The 21182-nt window shown below is 35.0% G+C and overlaps 1 protein-coding gene across 1 annotated transcript in view; it reads right to left on the minus strand.

Moving 5' to 3' along the window:
* Positions 1-21182, minus strand: part of LOC102806954 (endoribonuclease LACTB2-like) — an 86327-nt gene that overhangs the window by 61511 nt on the left and 3634 nt on the right. The window contains exons 2-4 of the mRNA XM_085507740.1: positions 18395-18558; positions 9903-10029; positions 9558-9660 (exon numbers count right to left, since the gene is read on the minus strand). Coding sequence (XP_085363866.1) covers positions 9558-9660; positions 9903-10029; positions 18395-18558 — 394 coding nt within the window. The remainder of the gene's footprint in view (positions 1-9557; positions 9661-9902; positions 10030-18394; positions 18559-21182) is intronic.

The following is a 21182-nucleotide window of genomic DNA, read 5'->3' on the forward strand; positions in this document are numbered from 1 at the left end:
ATATGACCACTAGTTAGCCATTTTGAATATGTGACCATTAGTCAGCCATTTTGAATATATGAGCATTAGTCAGCCATTTTGAATATATGAGCATTAGTCAGCCATTTTGAATATTATAACCACTAGTCAGCCATTTTGAATATATGACCACTAGTCATCCATTTTGTATATATGACCACTAATCAGCCATTTTGCATATATGACCACAAGTCAACCATTTTGAATATGTGACCATTAGTCAGCCATTTTGAAAATATGACCACTAGTCAGCCATTTTGAATATATGATCACTAGTCATTCATTTTGTATATATGACCACTAATCAGCCATTTTGAATATATGACCACTAGTCAACCATTTTGAATATATGACCACTTGTCAGCCCTTTAGAATATATGACCACTAGTCAGCCATTCTAAATATATATGACCACTAGTCAGCCATTTTGAATATATGACCACTAGTCAGCCATTCTAAATATATATGACCACTAGTCAGCCCTTTAGAATATATGACCACTAGTCAACCATTTTGAATATATGACCACTTGTCAGCTATTTTGAATATATGACCACTAGTCAGCCCTTTAGAATATATGACCACTTGTCAGCCATTTTGAATATATGACCAACTAATCAGCCATTTTGAATATATGACCACTAGTCATCCATTTTGTATATATGACCACGAGTCAACCATTTTGAATATATGACCACTAGTCAACCATTTTGAATATATGACCACTAGTCAGCCATTTTGAATGTGACCACTAATCAGCCATTTTGAATATGTGACCATTAGTCAGCCATTTTGAATATATGACCACTAGTCAACCATTTTGAATATATGACCACTTGTTAGCCATTTTGAATATGTGACCATTAGTCAGCCATTTTGAATATATGACCACTAGTCAACCATTTTGAATATATGACCACTAGTTAGCCATTTTGAATATGTGACCATTAGTCAGCCATTTTCAATGACCATTAGTCAACCATTTTGAATATATGACCTCTTGTCAGCTATTTTGAATATATGACCACTAGTTATCCATTTTGAATATATGACAACTAGTCATCCATTTTGAATATATGACCACTAGTCATCCATTTTGAATATATGACCACTAGTCAGGCATTTAGAATATATGACCACTTGTCAGCCATTTTGAATATATGACCACTAGTCAGCCATTTTGAATATGTGACCATTAGTCAGCCATTTTGAATATATGACCACTAGTTAGCCATTTTGAATATGTGACCACTATAGTCAACTATTTTGAATATATGACCACTAGTCATCCATTTTGAATATATGACCACTAGTCAGGCATTTTGAATATATGCCAACCAGAAGCCATTTTGAATATATGACCATTAGTAAGCCATTTTGAATATATGACCATTAGTCAGCCCTTTAGAATATATGACCACTAGTTAGCCATTTTGAATATGTGACCATTAGTCAGCCATTTTAATATATGAGCATTAGTCAGCCATTTTGAATATATGACCACTAGTCAGCCATTTTGAATATATGACCACTAGTCATCCATTTTGTATATATGACCACTAATCAGCCATTTTGAATATATGACCACTTGTCAGCTATTTTGGATATATGACCACTAGTCAGCCATTCTAAATATATATGACCACTTGTCAGCTATTTTGAATATATGACCACTAGTCAGCCCTTTAGAATATATGACCACTTGTCAGCCATTTTGAATATATGACCACTAGTCAGCCATTTTGAATATATGACCACTATAGTCAACTATTTTGAATATATGACCACTAGTCAGCCATTTTGAATATATGACCACTAGTCAGCCATTTTGAATATATGACCACTAGTCAACCATTTTGAAGATGTGACCATTAGTCAGCCATTTTGAATATATGACCACTAGTCAACCATTTTGAATATATGACCACTAGTTAGCCATTTTGAATATGTGACCATTAGTCAGCCATTTTCAATATATGACCATTAGTCAACCATTTTGAATATATGACCTCTTGTCAGCTATTTTGAATATATGACCACTAGTTATCCATTTTGAATATATGACAACTAGTCATCCATTTTGAATATATGACCACTAGTCATCCATTTTGAATATATGACCACTAGTCAGGCATTTAGAATATATGACCACTTGTCAGCCATTTTGAATATATGACCACTAGTCAGCCATTTTGAATATGTGACCATTAGTCAGCCATTTTGAATATATGACCACTAGTTAGCCATTTTGAATATGTGACCACTATAGTCAACTATTTTGAATATATGACCACTAGTCATCCATTTTGAATATATGACCACTAGTCAGGCATTTTGAATATATGCCAACCAGAAGCCATTTTGAATATATGACCATTAGTCAGCCCTTTAGAATATATGACCACTAGTTAGCCATTTGAATATGTGACCATTAGTCAGCCATTTTAATATATGAGCATTAGTCAGCCATTTTGAATATATGACCACTAGTCAGCCATTTTGAATATATGACCACTAGTCATCCATTTTGTATATATGACCACTAATCAGCCATTTTGAATATATGACCACTTGTCAGCTATTTTGGATATATGACCACTAGTCAGCCATTCTAAATATATATGACCACTTGTCAGCTATTTTGAATATATGACCACTAGTCAGCCCTTTAGAATATATGACCACTTGTCAGCCATTTTGAATATATGACCACTAGTCAGCCATTTTGAATATATGACCACTATAGTCAACTATTTTGAATATATGACCACTAGTCAGCCATTTTGAATATATGACCATTAGTCAGCCATTTTGAATATATGACCACTAGTCAACCATTTTGAATATATGACCACTAGTTAGCCATTTTGAATATGTGAACATTAGTCAGCCATTTTCAATATATGACCATTAGTCAACCATTTTAAATATAAGACCTCTTGTCAGCTATTTTGAATATATGACCACTAGTTATCCATTTTGAATATATGACAACTAGTCATCCATTTTGAATATATGACCACTAGTCATCCATTTTGAATATTGACCACTAGTCAGGCATTTAGAATATATGACCACTTGTCAGCCATTTTGAATATATGACCACTAGTCAGCCATTTTGAATATGTGACCATTAGTCAGCAATTTTGAATATATGACCACTAGTTAGCCATTTTGAATATGTGACCACTATAGTCAACTATTTTGAAAATATGACCAATAGTCATCCATTTTGAATATATGACCACTAGTCAGGCATTTTGAATATATGCCAACCAGAAGCCATTTTGAATATATGACCATTAGTCAGCCCTTTAGAATATATGACCACTAGTTAGCCATTTTGAATATGTGACCATTAGTCAGCCATTTTGAATATATGAGCATTAGTCAGCCATTTTGAATATATGACCACTAGTCAGCCATTTTGAATATATGACCACTAGTAATCCATTTTGTATATATGACCACTAATCAGCCATTTTGCATATATGACCACAAGTCAACCATTTTGAATATGTGACCATTAGTCAGCCATTTTGAATATATGACCACTAGTCATCCATTTTGAATATTGACCACTAGTCAGGCATTTAGAATATATGACCACTTGTCAGCCATTTTGAATATATGACCACTAGTCAGCCATTTTGAATATATGACCACTAGTCAGCCATTTTGAATATATGACCACTATAGTCAACTATTTTGAATATATGACCACTAGTCAGCCATGTTGAATATATGACCACTAGTCAACCATTTTGAATATATGACCACTAATCAGCCATTTTGAATATATGACCATTAGTCAGCCCTTTAGAATATATGACCACTAGTCAACCATTTTGAATATATGACCACTTGTCAGCAATTTTGAATATATGACCACTAGTCAACCATTTTGAATATATATGACCACTAGTCAGCCATTCTAAATATATATGACCACTAGTCAGCCATTTTGAATATATGACCACTAGTCAGCCATTTTGAATATGTGACCATTAGTCAGCCATTTTGAATATATGACCACTAGTCAACCATTTTGAATATATGACCACTAGTTAGCCATTTTGAATATGTGACCATTAGTCAGCCATTTTGAATATATGAGCATTAGTCAGCCATTTTGAATATATGAGCATTAGTCAGCCATTTTGAATATTATAACCACTAGTCAGCCATTTTGAATATATGACCACTAGTCATCCATTTTGTATATATGACCACTAATCAGCCATTTTGCATATATGACCACAAGTCAACCATTTTGAATATGTGACCATTAGTCAGCCATTTTGAAAATATGACCACTAGTCAGCCATTTTGAATATATGATCACTAGTCATTCATTTTGTATATATGACCACTAATCAGCCATTTTGAATATATGACCACTAGTCAACCATTTTGAATATATGACCACTTGTCAGCCCTTTAGAATATATGACCACTAGTCAGCCATTCTAAATATATATGACCACTAGTCAGCCATTTTGAATATATGACCACTAGTCAGCCATTCTAAATATATATGACCACTAGTCAGCCCTTTAGAATATATGACCACTAGTCAACCATTTTGAATATATGACCACTTGTCAGCTATTTTGAATATATGACCACTAGTCAGCCCTTTAGAATATATGACCACTTGTCAGCCATTTTGAATATATGACCAACTAATCAGCCATTTTGAATATATGACCACTAGTCATCCATTTTGTATATATGACCACGAGTCAACCATTTTGAATATATGACCACTAGTCAACCATTTTGAATATATGACCACTAGTCAGCCATTTTGAATGTGACCACTAATCAGCCATTTTGAATATGTGACCATTAGTCAGCCATTTTGAATATATGACCACTAGTCAACCATTTTGAATATATGACCACTTGTTAGCCATTTTGAATATGTGACCATTAGTCAGCCATTTTGAATATATGACCACTAGTCAACCATTTTGAATATATGACCACTAGTTAGCCATTTTGAATATGTGACCATTAGTCAGCCATTTTCAATGACCATTAGTCAACCATTTTGAATATATGACCTCTTGTCAGCTATTTTGAATATATGACCACTAGTTATCCATTTTGAATATATGACAACTAGTCATCCATTTTGAATATATGACCACTAGTCATCCATTTTGAATATATGACCACTAGTCAGGCATTTAGAATATATGACCACTTGTCAGCCATTTTGAATATATGACCACTAGTCAGCCATTTTGAATATGTGACCATTAGTCAGCCATTTTGAATATATGACCACTAGTTAGCCATTTTGAATATGTGACCACTATAGTCAACTATTTTGAATATATGACCACTAGTCATCCATTTTGAATATATGACCACTAGTCAGGCATTTTGAATATATGCCAACCAGAAGCCATTTTGAATATATGACCATTAGTAAGCCATTTTGAATATATGACCATTAGTCAGCCCTTTAGAATATATGACCACTAGTTAGCCATTTTGAATATGTGACCATTAGTCAGCCATTTTAATATATGAGCATTAGTCAGCCATTTTGAATATATGACCACTAGTCAGCCATTTTGAATATATGACCACTAGTCATCCATTTTGTATATATGACCACTAATCAGCCATTTTGAATATATGACCACTTGTCAGCTATTTTGGATATATGACCACTAGTCAGCCATTCTAAATATATATGACCACTTGTCAGCTATTTTGAATATATGACCACTAGTCAGCCCTTTAGAATATATGACCACTTGTCAGCCATTTTGAATATATGACCACTAGTCAGCCATTTTGAATATATGACCACTATAGTCAACTATTTTGAATATATGACCACTAGTCAGCCATTTTGAATATATGACCACTAGTCAGCCATTTTGAATATATGACCACTAGTCAACCATTTTGAATATATGACCACTAGTCAGCCATTTTGAATATATGACCACTAGTCAGCCATTTTGAATATATGACCACTATAGTCAACTATTTTGAATATATGACCACTAGTCAGCCATTTTGAATATATGACCACTAATCAGCCATTTTGAATATATGACCACTTGTCAGCTATTTTGGATATATGACCAATAGTCAGCCATTCTAAATATATATGACCACTTGTCAGCTATTTTGAATATATGACCACTAGTCAGCCCTTTAGAATATATGACCACTTGTCAGCCATTTTGAATATATGACCACTAGTCAGCCATTTTGAATATATGACCACTATAGTCAACTATTTTGAATATATGACCACTAGTCAGCCATTTTGAATATATGACCACTAGTCAGCCATTTTGAATATATGACCACTAGTCAACCATTTTGAATATATGACCACTAGTCAGCCATTTTGAATATATGACCACTAGTCAGCCATTTTGAATATATGACCACTATAGTCAACTATTTTGAATATATGACCACTAGTCAGCCATTTTGAATATATGACCACTAGTCAGCCATTTTGAATATATGACCACTAGTCAGCCATTTTGAATATATGACCACTAGTCAGCCATTTTGAATATATGACCACTATAGTCAACTATTTTGAATATATGACCACTAGTCAGCCATTTTGAATATATGACCACTAGTCAACCATTTTGAATATATGACCACTAGTCAGCCATTTTGAATATATGACCACTAGTCAGCCATTTTGAATATATGACCACTATAGTCAACTATTTTGAATATATGACCACTAGTCAGCCATTTTGAATATATGACCACTAATCAGCCATTTTGAATATATGACCACTTGTCAGCTATTTTGGATATATGACCAATAGTCAGCCATTCTAAATATATATGACCACTTGTCAGCTATTTTGAATATATGACCACTAGTCAGCCCTTTAGAATATATGACCACTTGTCAGCCATTTTGAATATATGACCACTAGTCAGCCATTTTGAATATATGACCACTATAGTCAACTATTTTGAATATATGACCACTAGTCAGCCATTTTGAATATATGACCACTAGTCAGCCATTTTGAATATATGACCACTAGTCAACCATTTTGAATATATGACCACTAGTCAGCCATTTTGAATATATGACCACTAGTCAGCCATTTTGAATATATGACCACTATAGTCAACTATTTTGAATATATGACCACTAGTCAGCCATTTTGAATATATGACCACTAGTCAGCCATTTTGAATATATGACCACTAGTCAGCCATTTTGAATATATGACCACTAGTCAGCCATTTTGAATATATGACCACTATAGTCAACTATTTTGAATATATGACCACTAGTCAGCCATTTTGAATATATGACCACTAGTCATCCATTTTGAATATATGACCACTAGTCAGCCATTTTGAATATATGACCACTAGTCAGCCATTTTGAATATATGACCACTAGTCATCCATTTTGAATATATGACCACTAGTCAGCCATTTTGAGTATATGACCACTAGTCAGCCATTTTGAATATATGACCACTAGTCAGCCATTTTGAATATATGACCACTATAGTCAACTATTTTGAATATATGACCACTAGTCAGCCATTTTGAATATATGACCACTAGTCATCCATTTTGAATATATGACCACTAGTCAGCCATTTTGAATATATGACCACTAGTCAGCCATTTTGAATATATGACCACTAGTCATCCATTTTGAATATATGACCACTAGTCAGCCATTTTGAATATATGACCACTAGTCAGCCATTTTGAATATATGACCACTAGTCAGCCATTTTGAATATATGACCACTAGTCAGCCATTTTGAATATATGACCACTAGTCAGCCATTTTGAATATATGACCACTAGTCAACCATTTTGAATATATGACCACTAGTCAGCCATTTTGAATATATGACCACTAGTCAGCCATTTTGAATATATGACCACTATAGTCAACTATTTTGAATATATGACCACTAGTCAGCCATTTTGAATATATGACCACTAGTCAGCCATTTTGAATATATGACCACTAGTCAGCCATTTTGAATATATGACCACTAGTCAGCCATTTTGAATATATGACCACTATAGTCAACTATTTTGAATATATGACCACTAGTCAGCCATTTTGAATATATGACCACTAGTCATCCATTTTGAATATATGACCACTAGTCAGCCATTTTGAATATATGACCACTAGTCAGCCATTTTGAATATATGACCACTAGTCATCCATTTTGAATATATGACCACTAGTCAGCCATTTTGAATATATGACCACTAGTCAGCCATTTTGAATATATGACCACTAGTCAGCCATTTTGAATATATGACCACTATAGTCAACTATTTTGAATATATGACCACTAGTCAGCCATTTTGAATATATGACCACTAGTCATCCATTTTGAATATATGACCACTAGTCAGCCATTTTGAATATATGACCACTAGTCAGCCATTTTGAATATATGACCACTAGTCATCCATTTTGAATATATGACCACTAGTCAGCCATTTTGAATATATGACCACTAGTCAGCCATTTTGAATATATGACCACTAGTCAGCCATTTTGAATATATGACCACTAGTCATCCATTTTGAATATATGACCACTAGTCAGCCATTTTGAATATATGACCACTAGTCAGCCATTTTGAATATATGACCACTAGTCAGCCATTTTGAATATATGACCACTAGTCAGCCATTTTGAATATATGACCACTAGTCAGCCATTTTGAATATATGACCACTAGTCAGCCATTTTGAATATATGACCACTAGTCATCCATTTTGAATATATGACCACTAGTCAGCCATTTTGAATATATGACCACTAGTCAGCCATTTTGAATATATGACCACTAGTCAGCCATTTTGAATATATGACCACTAGTCAGCCATTTTGAATATATGACCACTAGTCAGCCATTTTGAATATATGACCACTAGTCAGCCATTTTGAATATATGACCACTAGTCAGCCATTTTGAATATATGACCACTAGTCAGCCATTTTGAATATATGACCACTAGTCAGCCATTTTGAATATATGACCACTAGTCAGCCATTTTGAATATATGACCACTAGTCAGCCATTTTGAATATATGACCACTTCAATTTTTAAGATGGAAATGCTATAGAGACTATAAAAATACTGTTATATATAAATTCAATTGATTTATATTACTATAATCAAAATGTTTGGATACCTAGAAAAGCATGCACGACTATATTATTGATAGTTTTAATGTAGGTAGATAAATACATACAACTAAATCTCAAGAAAAAACATAGCAGGCTTGTTCATGCAAGTTTCCTATGATACAGTTAGGGAGTCATACTCCAAATACTCTTTTGAGTAAGTTTAAAATTATAGCAGGCTCTTTAGCGCAAGTTCCCTATAATGGTCCAGCTAGGGAGTCAAGGCAGTTTTTTTATTATGGGACAATCAGGGGAGTCATAGTAGGTTCCTTTATGTATTTTTATTTTTATGATCCAGCTGGTGAGTGATATTAAACATACTTCTTTGTGTAAGTTACTTACCGAAGTTCCTTCTCCAAGAATGCAATCCCCAGTAAATATTTTCTGTTCTTCCTCTAAAACTAGCACCATATGATCATCTGTATGTCCAGGTGTGTACACCACCCTGCAACAGTTAAATAATAAGTTCTTTCCTTTTAAGATTTTGACAAAAATAACCAATTTTTTTTGTTTGTAGAAATTGAAAATTGCCACAAATGTTGTCTGTTGACTCCAAAATTTGGGTGCATTTCCAGAAATATTGAAGAATATAAGAAAAAAGTACAGACTAATTTGGGCGAGAAAGTCTGGTGGGGAAAAGGTTAGTCTGATTAAAATAGGTTCACCAGTTCCAAAGGGTGAATTTACCTCAATGTAGCACCCTCAGTGTTGATCACATCACCATCTTTCAGATAAGTGTACTTTAATTCAGACCCGTCAATTTCCTCGTTTTTTATTGGATGTCTTGGTAGTTTGGATATTTTTGGCATGTTATCTGTAACAAAAGTCATTTATGATAGTTATTTATTCTAGAGATTTTAGGGACCTCAGAAAATGCTTAAAAGGTGGTTCTGGTAGTTATCGCGTTTCCCTTTGATATGGGACTCATAGTGACATATACCGGATTCTGCCATAAATTTGCCCTTGGCCATTAAATGGCACTTTGGGTTTTTGAAAAAATTAAATGGGTTATTTTTTGGCAGTTTTTTGAATTGTTATTTTAATAATTTCGTGTAATTTTTCAAACATTTCCTGACATCTAAAATAGAGCCTAATTTATATTTTACCATAGTCATTGACACTTATTCAAGAGTATGATGTTTATTGTGACTAGCGTCAATGGGTAAGCTTTGTTTCGACAATGAGCTGTTATCACTGTAAACAATGTTAAATTATTCTTCAAAGGCTGAGTTTATCTTTTGAAAACAACTAATTTTTTGATTAAAAAAAATCTAGCCATATTTTTCAATCAATAATTATATCCAAGCAAAAAGATCGTACTACAACATCAGCAAATCTCTTCCATGTTGCATTCAATAACTGAGCTATGGTAATTTGAATACGGTGGTATCATCAAGCATTTTTATTGGTTAATTAGTGATTTGACCTGTCTATTCCAGGGGTACCATAGAGAGGGCACTCAAGAACGCAAACAAAATAATCAAGTAAAATGAACGGAGCATCGAGGAAAAAAAACACTATAGTCAAGAAAAATAAACGCACACTCGAGCATAAAAACACTACGATAGAGAAAAAACGCGATGAATTGTGGGTAATTAAAAATGGCTGCTTTCAAGTCAAGTCAAGCAAGGATGTCAGGTGATTTCTTCTGCTTATGTTTTACAAATCAAAGTATGCAAGTAAATATCATTACCAAAGTACCCCCCCCCCCCCACTATGTCAAGCTTCTATTCAGCAAATTTTGTAACACTCTGAATAGTAATATCAAAACTGTTGTGATTCTAGTTTTGATGTTTAGAATCATACTATGCAATGCATGGCTTTTGTACTGTGTACAATGCAAGTTTCCATAGATTTACAATTTTGGTGTTATTTGTTATTATATTTCAATATTTACTCGAAATTTTTCTATTTTGATTGTGGTTTTGAAATTACTGTATTTTACCTTTATAAACAATATTACAATTTTAATAAATATTGTGTCAAAATAAACATTAATAAATTAGTGAACTAAAAATAAAATAAACTTTTTTTTATATATTTATTTATTGTAGCTATGGATATATTAAATTTAATACTGAAACTGCAGAAGTACCAGCACACAGTGTATCAGAGGACGTATCTGTCATCAGTACAGATATTTATACTGTTAGGAGGTGAATTCTGATATGGCTGAAGTGCCAGCACACAGTGTACCAGATATCTCAGTAACACCACAAGACATATCATCTGTCATCAGGACAGACACTTATACTATGGGTAAACCACTGGAGGTGAATTCTGATATTGCAGAAGTGCCAGCACACAGTGTACCAGATGTTAAGAACGCAGTTTTGACTGACTGCTTATACCATTTATTTAACCACGCAATTTCAACGTAAAACTGCAACAAGAAATATAACAATACAATGAAATACAATATAAGTAAATCAAAATTACATTGGATAACAAAACGTATCAAAGTATACGAAATCAGTCTATCGCGATAGTAATACCACAGTGTATATAATATGTTGACTAAATTAACGTCTATGACACCAAACCAAATATACTCCCTCACAGTACTAAACAGTAACCACAAAATACTGACTAATGTCAAAATAAGCACAGTAGATGTAAGGAAATCATATGGCTAAATATTACCAATAGCACGACAATACTGTACACATACTGGGTACATATGCTGATAATAGCAAGTATACAATGTCAGATTAATACTACAAATGTCTTACAAAATGCTGTGCATAGATCTACAAAATCACAATAGCTGCCTACTACATACGTGCATGTATACAACCTAACTATAATAGGAAATACAAATAAAACATGCTCGGTGGCTAGCTACTATTTATACAGGCATAGGAAATACGTGTGCTTTTGACAAATGCGTCATACAGTCTACCGATCGACGACTCATAGAAAGATCATACGGCTACGAATTACACTGTGAAAGTAACAATGACTCGGAATAACAGACAATACACTAGTTCTACTAACCTCAGTTCCCGAGTACGTAAAAACATGGTAAAAGATACAAATACGTGTAGTTTCGATCTCGCGCTGCATTCACTGTTTATAAACAAACCGCCATCAGAACGAATCTTACTGACGTCACGTTCGTACAAGATCACGCAAAACTACGCGAGAGTTGAGCGAGAGTTAGCTTAAAATAAATTTAGAACTGTGTTCGTTACACCAAATACCCCAGTAACACCAGAAGACACATCATCTGTCACTAGGACAGACACTTAAACTATGGGTAAACCATTAGAGGTGAATTCTGATATGGCAGAAGTGCCAACACACAGTGTACCAGATATCTCAGTAACACCACAAGACATATCATCTGTCATCAGGACAGACACTTATACTATGGGTAAACCACTGGAGGTGAATTCTGATATTGCAGAAGTGCCAGCACACAGTGTACCAGATACCCCAGTAACACCACAAGACATATCATCTGTCACTAGGACAGACACTTAAACTATGAGTAAACCATTGAAGGGAATTCTGATATGGCAGAAGTGCCAGCACACAGTGTACCAGATATCTCAGTAACACCACAAGACATATCATCTGTCATCAGGACAGACACTTATACTATGGGTAAACCACTGGAGGTGAATTCTGAGAGAAACATGCTGGACATAAATATGAATGTGAAATATGTAGTAAGACCTGTAGTTCCAGGACAAGCTTGAAACAACACCAAAGTTTTTATTTGATTTTCATGCAACATGTGCGGCAAAAAGTTTGGATTGAAATCAAGGTATAATTCACATTTGGTTGTACCTGACAGCAAGTTATTAAAATGGTATCTTTGTGATTACACAACAAGCCGAAAGTCTGACCTCATCAAACATGGTACTAAGCATAGTCATTCAATGTTACCATTTTTGACTGGTAGTCTGTGTGCATGTGTATGTGTTCCAATGATATTTCATGAACCAATTAACAAATTTTAATGAAACTTAGTACATAGATGATCTGGGATACTGCTCACACATGATTAGTTTTTGGTTGGAATCCTGTGCAAATTAATGACCTAATGTGCATATTAATTACACAATATTAAGCATTTTCCCTTGTTTTCATATACTATTAAACAGATTTTAATGAAACTTGGTTCTTTTGCATGATCCACAGATCTGATTACTTCAGGGTTGAAATCCATGTATATTAATTATCTACATAGTTACACATGTCCTTAATATGCATAACTAATGTACTGCTGCAGATGGTGACATGCAACCAGTGCATCTCACAATGTGATATAACTAATGTACTGCTGCAGATGGTGACATGCAACCAGTGCATCTCACAATGTGATATAACTAATGTACTGCTGCAGATGGTGACATGCAACCAGTGCATCTCACAATGTGATATAACTAATGTACTGCTGCAGATGGTGACATGCAACCAGTGCATCTCACAATGTGATATAACTAATGTACTGCTGCAGATGGTGACATGCAACCAGTGCATCTCACAATGTGATATAACTAATGTACTGCTGCAGATGGTGACATGCAACCAGTGCATCTCACAATGTGATATAACTAATGTACTGCTGCAGATGGTGACATGCAACCAGTGCATCTCACAATGTGATATAACTAATGTACTGCTGCAGATGGTGACATGCAACCAGTGCATCTCACAATGTGATATAACTAATGTACTGCTGCAGATGGTGACATGCAACCAGTGCATCTCACAATGTGATATAACTAATGTACTGCTGCAGATGGTGACATGCAACCAGTGCATCTCACAATGTGATATAACTAATGTACTGCTGCAGATGGTGACATGCAACCAGTGCATCTCACAATGTGATATAACTAATGTACTGCTGCAGATGGTGACATGCAACCAGTGCATCTCACAATGTGATATAACTAATGTACTGCTGCAGATGGTGACATGCAACCAGTGCATCTCACAATGTGATATAACTAATGTACTGCTGCAGATGGTGACATGCAACCAGTGCATCTCACAATGTGATATAACTAATGTACTGCTGCAGATGGTGACATGCAACCAGTGCATCTCACAATGTGATATAACTAATGTACTGCTGCAGATGGTGACATGCAACCAGTGCATCTCACAATGTGATATAACTAATGTACTGCTGCAGATGGTGACATGCAACCAGTGCATCTCACAATGTGACATAACTAATGTACTGCTGCAGATGGTGACATGCAACCAGTGCATCTCACAATGTGATATAACTAATGTACTGCTGCAGATGGTGACATGCAACCAGTGCATCTCACAATGTGATATAACTAATGTACTGCTGCAGATGGTGACATGCAACCAGTGCATCTCACAATGTGACATAACTAATGTACTGCTGCAGATGGTGACATGCAACCAGTGCATCTCACAATGTGATATAACTAATGTACTGCTGCAGATGGTGACATGCAACCAGTGCATCTCACAATGTGATATAACTAATGTACTGCTGCAGATGGTGACATGCAACCAGTGCATCTCACAATGTGACATAACTAATGTACTGCTGCAGATGGTGACATGCAACCAGTGCATCTCACAATGTGACATAACTAATGTACTGCTGCAGATGGTGACATGCAACCAGTGCATCTCACAATGTGACATAACTAATGTACTGCTGCAGATGGTGACATGCAACCAGTGCATCTCACAATGTGACATAACTAATGTACTGCTGCAGATGGTGACATGCAACCAGTGCATCTCACAATGTGACATAACTAATGTACTGCTGCAGATGGTGACATGCAACCAGTGCATCTCACAATGTGACATAACTAATGTACTGCTGCAGATGGTGACATGCAACCAGTGCATCTCACAATGTGATATAACTAATGTACTGCTGCAGATGGTGACATGCAACCAGTGCATCTCACAATGTGATATAACTAATGTACTGCTGCAGATGGTGACATGCAACCAGTGCATCTCACAATGTGATATAACTAATGTACTGCTGCAGATGGTGACATGCAACCAGTGCATCTCACAATGTGATATAACTAATGTACTGCTGCAGATGGTGACATGCAACCAGTGCATCTCACAATGTGATATAACTAATGTACTGCTGCAGATGGTGACATGCAACCAGTGCATCTCACAATGTGATATAACTAATGTACTGCTGCAGATGGTGACATGCAACCAGTGCATCTCACAATGTGATATAACTAATGTACTGCTGCAGATGGTGACATGCAACCAGTGCATCTCACAATGTGATATAACTAATGTACTGCTGCAGATGGTGACATGCAACCAGTGCATCTCACAATGTGATATAACTAATGTACTGCTGCAGATGGTGACATGCAACCAGTGCATCTCACAATGTGATATAACTAATGTACTGCTGCAGATGGTGACATGCAACCAGTGCATCTCACAATGTGATATAACTAATGTACTGCTGCAGATGGTGACATGCAACCAGTGCATCTCACAATGTGATATAACTAATGTACTGCTGCAGATGGTGACATGCAACCAGTGCATCTCACAATGTGATATAACTAATGTACTGCTGCAGATGGTGACATGCAACCAGTGCATCTCACAATGTGATATAACTAATGTACTGCTGCAGATGGTGACATGCAACCAGTGCATCTCACAATGTGATATAACTAATGTACTGCTGCAGATGGTGACATGCAACCAGTGCATCTCACAATGTGATATAACTAATGTACTGCTGCAGATGGTGACATGCAACCAGTGCATCTCACAATGTGATATAACTAATGTACTGCTGCAGATGGTGACATGCAACTGATTCTATAATTTTGTTGTCTGACAAGATATCATAACGGTATATGACCAAAATATCAAGTCATCATATATTTCATTAAATATTTATCAGTGTTCTTCCCAGAAATATTGCATACAGTATCGGTCAGTTTACATAACAAAAGCTATGTTTATGAATATTGTATTCATTTAATTAGATATATTGTTTATCCAAAATTTTACAGTTGGGAACCCCTACTCCATAATTCCCTGGAAAGAACCCTGTTTATAATTGTTAGACCCATTATGTTTTTACATACTGTATTTGCTCTATTGGGAACCCCTACTCCATAATACCCTGGAAAGAACCCTGTTTATAATTGTTAGACCCATTATGTTTTTACATACTGTATTTGCTCTATTGGGAACCCCTACTCCATAATACCCTGGAAAGAACCCTGTTTATAATTGTTAGACCCATTATGTTTTTACATACTGTATTTGCTCTATTGGGAACCCCTACTCCATAAAGCCCTGGAAAGAACCCTGTTTATAATTGTTAGACCCATTATGTTTTTACATACTGTATTTGCTCTATTGGGAACCCCTACTTCATAATACCCTGGAAAGAACCCTGTTTATAATTGTTAGACCCATTATGTTTTTACATACTGTATTTGCTCTATTAGAAATGTTTATGGTCAAAATAAGACTTATTTCAATGATTTTGCTTTATGTGTATTAAAGATGTGCTTCTAATTATAGAATAAATACAGTATTTCTTGTCTGTACTTCATGCCTCCAATACCTTCAGCACACAGAAGTTCTTTCTAAGCTTTCTTTAATTATTCTATTACATTTGTATGCCTTCAATTGCATACCTTGTGAAAAACATTCACATGCTCAGAAAGTTGGTTTGGAACAATTTTAATTATTTCTTATCAAAACTCATTTACAGTATTGTAATATTATTACAAAAATAAACAAATAAAAACATTTTATTTTTGTATTTACAGTCTCTTATATATGCCCCAAACATTCCCTGGAATTATTTCAATGTCTGCAGGCATGTGTACAACACTACAATAAAGAATTGTTTTTGACATTGTGAAACTCTTTCGTTTTTTGGTACAAAAAACCCTGAAATAACTGATTTTGACAAGATAATTCAGAAATTTATGTTAATAATTCATAAAGTGTTTCCCTATGCTCCCATAAATAATTTTCATAATTATCGATTACACAAGAATATTACAGAAAAAATTTGCCATATTCTCTACTTTATATATATTTTTGCCTTTTATTTGTCTTGAATTATGACTGAAAGAAGCTGAATGAAATTACAAACTATGTAGTGTGTTCAACAACTCATGTATGAACAATAACTTTAAATAAATACTATTTTACTTGGTAAAAAACATAAAAACGAAAGAATTTACAATGTCGAAAAAAGAAAGTCTTTATTGCTGTGTTATGCATATAATTACCGTACAGTGTATTCGATGAAAAATATTAAACCGCATCCAGCTATAAGTTTATTATTTTGATGAATCCTTCCCTAATCTGATTAAAGCACTGATCCGGCTTTAACTTATTTGACGTAATCCTCACACTCCTTTAGAGAGCTCATCGAAATCAAAAATTTCTATTGGTTTCTGCCTTGCTGTTCGGCATCGCTTTTCACAGTCAAATATAAGTGGTTCTGTGAAATATAAAAAAAAAAATTTTAAACAAATCATAACTCTGCTGTGATGGGCCAGTGTATTAATTAAGTGATGAAATATGCCTTGCATAGTATGATTCTGAACATCAAAACTAGAATCACAACAGTTTTGATATTACTATTCAGAGTGTTACAAAAATTGCTGAATAGAAGCTTGACATAGTGGGGGGGGGGGGGTACTTTGGTAATGATATTTGCTTGCATACTTTGATTTGTAAAACATAAGCAGAGGAAATATTTACTCACCCAACATCCTTGCTTGACTTGACTTGAAAGCAGCCATTTTAAATTACCCACAATTCATCATGTTTTTTCTTGACCAAAGTGTTTCTATGCTTGAGTATGCGTTTATTTTTTTCGACATAGTGTTTTTTTTCTCGACACTCCGTTTATTTTACTCGATTATTGTGTTTGCGTTCTTGAGTGCCCTCTCTATGGTACCCCTGTATTCAAAGAACACCGTCCCAGGTGGTGTACTTCTTAATTCATTTTTTTAAGGAAAAAATGTATCAAATTTCAGATTAGCTCCTGCAATAGTTTCTTTCATGTTGGGTAGTCCAACTGCCGGTGTTGAAAGTCGGCGTAGGTGGATTTTTTCAATAATTTTTTTGATGGATCAATTTACCACAGAATCTTGTACATACCCGAGTAGAATACAGTGTTTGTGTGTGATGACTACCTGCTTGAATCTGTTCACAGACTCCTTGGATACCACCCACATGATCACTATGCCAATGTGTTATTAGTATTTCTTGAATATGAATTTTATGTTCTTGTAATGTCTTCTTCAAGTTTGTAAGATAATCTGGAATATTTGGTTCACCAGTGTCGATTAAAATTCTCCTGAAAATATCAAAGTATTGGTCAATATATATTGACTATATATCACTATACTTGTGTATTGAGATTTCTAACACACTGTACCTATCTATCACCTCACCCATGTGTGCCCTAATTTTACCAATGTGTCACCTACTGTTACCTATGTGTCACCTAGTGTTATCCATCTGTCAGTTGTGTGTTACCTAGTGTTACCCATCTGTTACTTAGTGTTACCCCTCTGTCATCTAGTGTTACCATGTATCACCTAGTGTTACCCATTTGTCATCCATGTCACCTAGTATCATCCATGTGTCACCTACTGTTACCTATGTATCACCTAGTGTTATCCATCTGTCAGTTGTGTGTTACCTAGTGTTACCCATCTGTCACTTAGTGTTACCCCTCTGTCATCTAGTGTTACCATGTATCACCTAGTGTTACCCATTTGTCATCCATGTCACCTAGTATCATCCATGTGTCACCTACTGTTACCTATGTGTCACCTAGTGTTATCCATCTGTCAGTTGTGTGTTACCTAGTGTTACCCATCTGTCACTTAGTGTTACCCCTCTGTCATCTAGTGTTACCATGTATCACCTAGTGTTACCCATTTGTCATCCATGTCACCTAGTATCATCCATGTGTCACCTAGTGTTACCCATCTGTCACCTAGTGTTATTAATCTGTCAGTTGTGTGTTACCTAGTATTACCCATCTGTCACCTAGTGTTACCCCTCTGTCACCTAGTGTTACCATGTATCACCTAGTGTTACCCATCTGTCATCCATGTCACCTAGTGTCATCCATGTGTCACCTAGTGTTACCCATCTGTCACCTAGTGTTATCCATCTGTCACCCATGTGTCACTTAGTGTTACCATATATCACCTAGTGTTATCTATCAGTCACCTAGTCTTACCCATTAGTCACCCATGTGTTACCTAGTATTACCCATGTATCACCTACTTTTACCAATCTGTGATCCAAGTGTAACCTAGTGTTACCCACCTGTCACCTAGTGTTACCCATCTATCACCTAGTATTACCCATGTATCACCTAGTGTTACCCATCTGTCACCCGTGTGTTACCTAGTGTTACCCATGTGTTACCTAGTATTACCCATGTATCACCTAGTATTACCCATTTATCACCTAGTATTACCCATGTATCACCTAATGTTACCCATCTGCCACCCATGTGTTACCTAGTATTACCCATGTATCACCTAGTGTTAACCATCTGTCACCTAGTGTTACCATGTATCACCTAGTGTTACCCATGTGTTTCATAGTGTTACCCATCTGTCACCCATGTGTTACCTAGTGTTACCCATCTGTCACCCATGTGTTACCTAGTATTATCCATGTATCACCTAGTGTTGCCCATCTGTCACCAATGTAATGAACAAAGCACTCCTGCTATACTGTAAATTTTAATGCAACAAATAATTTGATTCAACTCAGCCAATTGGCAATGGAGGATATTCTTCTCTCTTTCTGCAGATTTGTACTTGGCTTTTCTAAATACAAAAATATCAATCTATGGTGAACTGAGGAGATACCGGGTTGACATATTCATTAAAAAAAGATTAATAAAATCAAACATGTCATTAGATTTAGTAATTCATCAAATACATTATTAGAGCATGTATACACTGATAATAAAAACAGCAAGAGCTAATAGTTTCAAAGAATTGAGAAATTGCTGAGTAGTAATTATTATGACTAAATTATATCTTCAAGTGAGATTCTTTCAACATCATGCATAAATAACGAAATTAAATAAATTATTTGAAAAGCAATGAGAAAATGATTTACATAATGACAATAGAAAGAAAATTGAAAAAAATCAAACAAGATGCTCAAATTATTAAATGTAGAAAAACTGGTTAATTTGTATTTTCTGAAGCAACTGGTTTGAGCATTTTAATAAGTTACTTATCATTGTCTTAAAATTGAAACTGGCAGATATAAACAGATCAGGGTTAACTCTAGCACATCCGACCAAATGTACACAAAACAAAGATGGAGATGAAAAACACTTTCTAATGACTATAGGGCAAATAGACTGCATTTATTTAACAGAGCAGAAATTTATATTAATAACTTTGTAGCCAGCAGTGTCACTGATAAATTTATTTCTATTATGAAAAACAAACATATGTCACTTCCCATAGCTCAGTTCATTAAAACCAGTCTTACAGTAATACTACACAGTAACTATGTTTTAGAATGAGTTAGAAGCTTTGTGAATTTGTTGTTTTCTTTCTTATGTTGTGTATGACACACACACACACGCACGCACGCACGCACGCACGCACGCACGCACACATACTTGTATTGCAATATGTTCCGAGGACTTCATTGGATTAACTTTTAATATAGTTGAATTAACTTTTAATATAGTTGCGATATGACCTCGATTAAAACGCGTTCCTATATAGGGTTGCGTTTTAATTGGAGTTTAATTAAACTCAATTACAATGCAATACAATGGAGAATTGCATTTTAATTAAGTTTAATTAAACAAGAGTTGAATATCCGGTGACTGAACATAGAAATGTTTGCGAAGCTTAGGTTTAGTATCGGGGTAAGGTATGGTACAATTATATTAATATTAATATAACGTGAACCATACCTTCCCCT

This window comes from Saccoglossus kowalevskii, chromosome 14 (assembly GCF_978046115.1).
Source record: "Saccoglossus kowalevskii chromosome 14, keSacKowa6.1, whole genome shotgun sequence".
In the NCBI taxonomy this organism is placed as follows: Eukaryota; Metazoa; Hemichordata; class Enteropneusta; family Harrimaniidae; genus Saccoglossus; species Saccoglossus kowalevskii.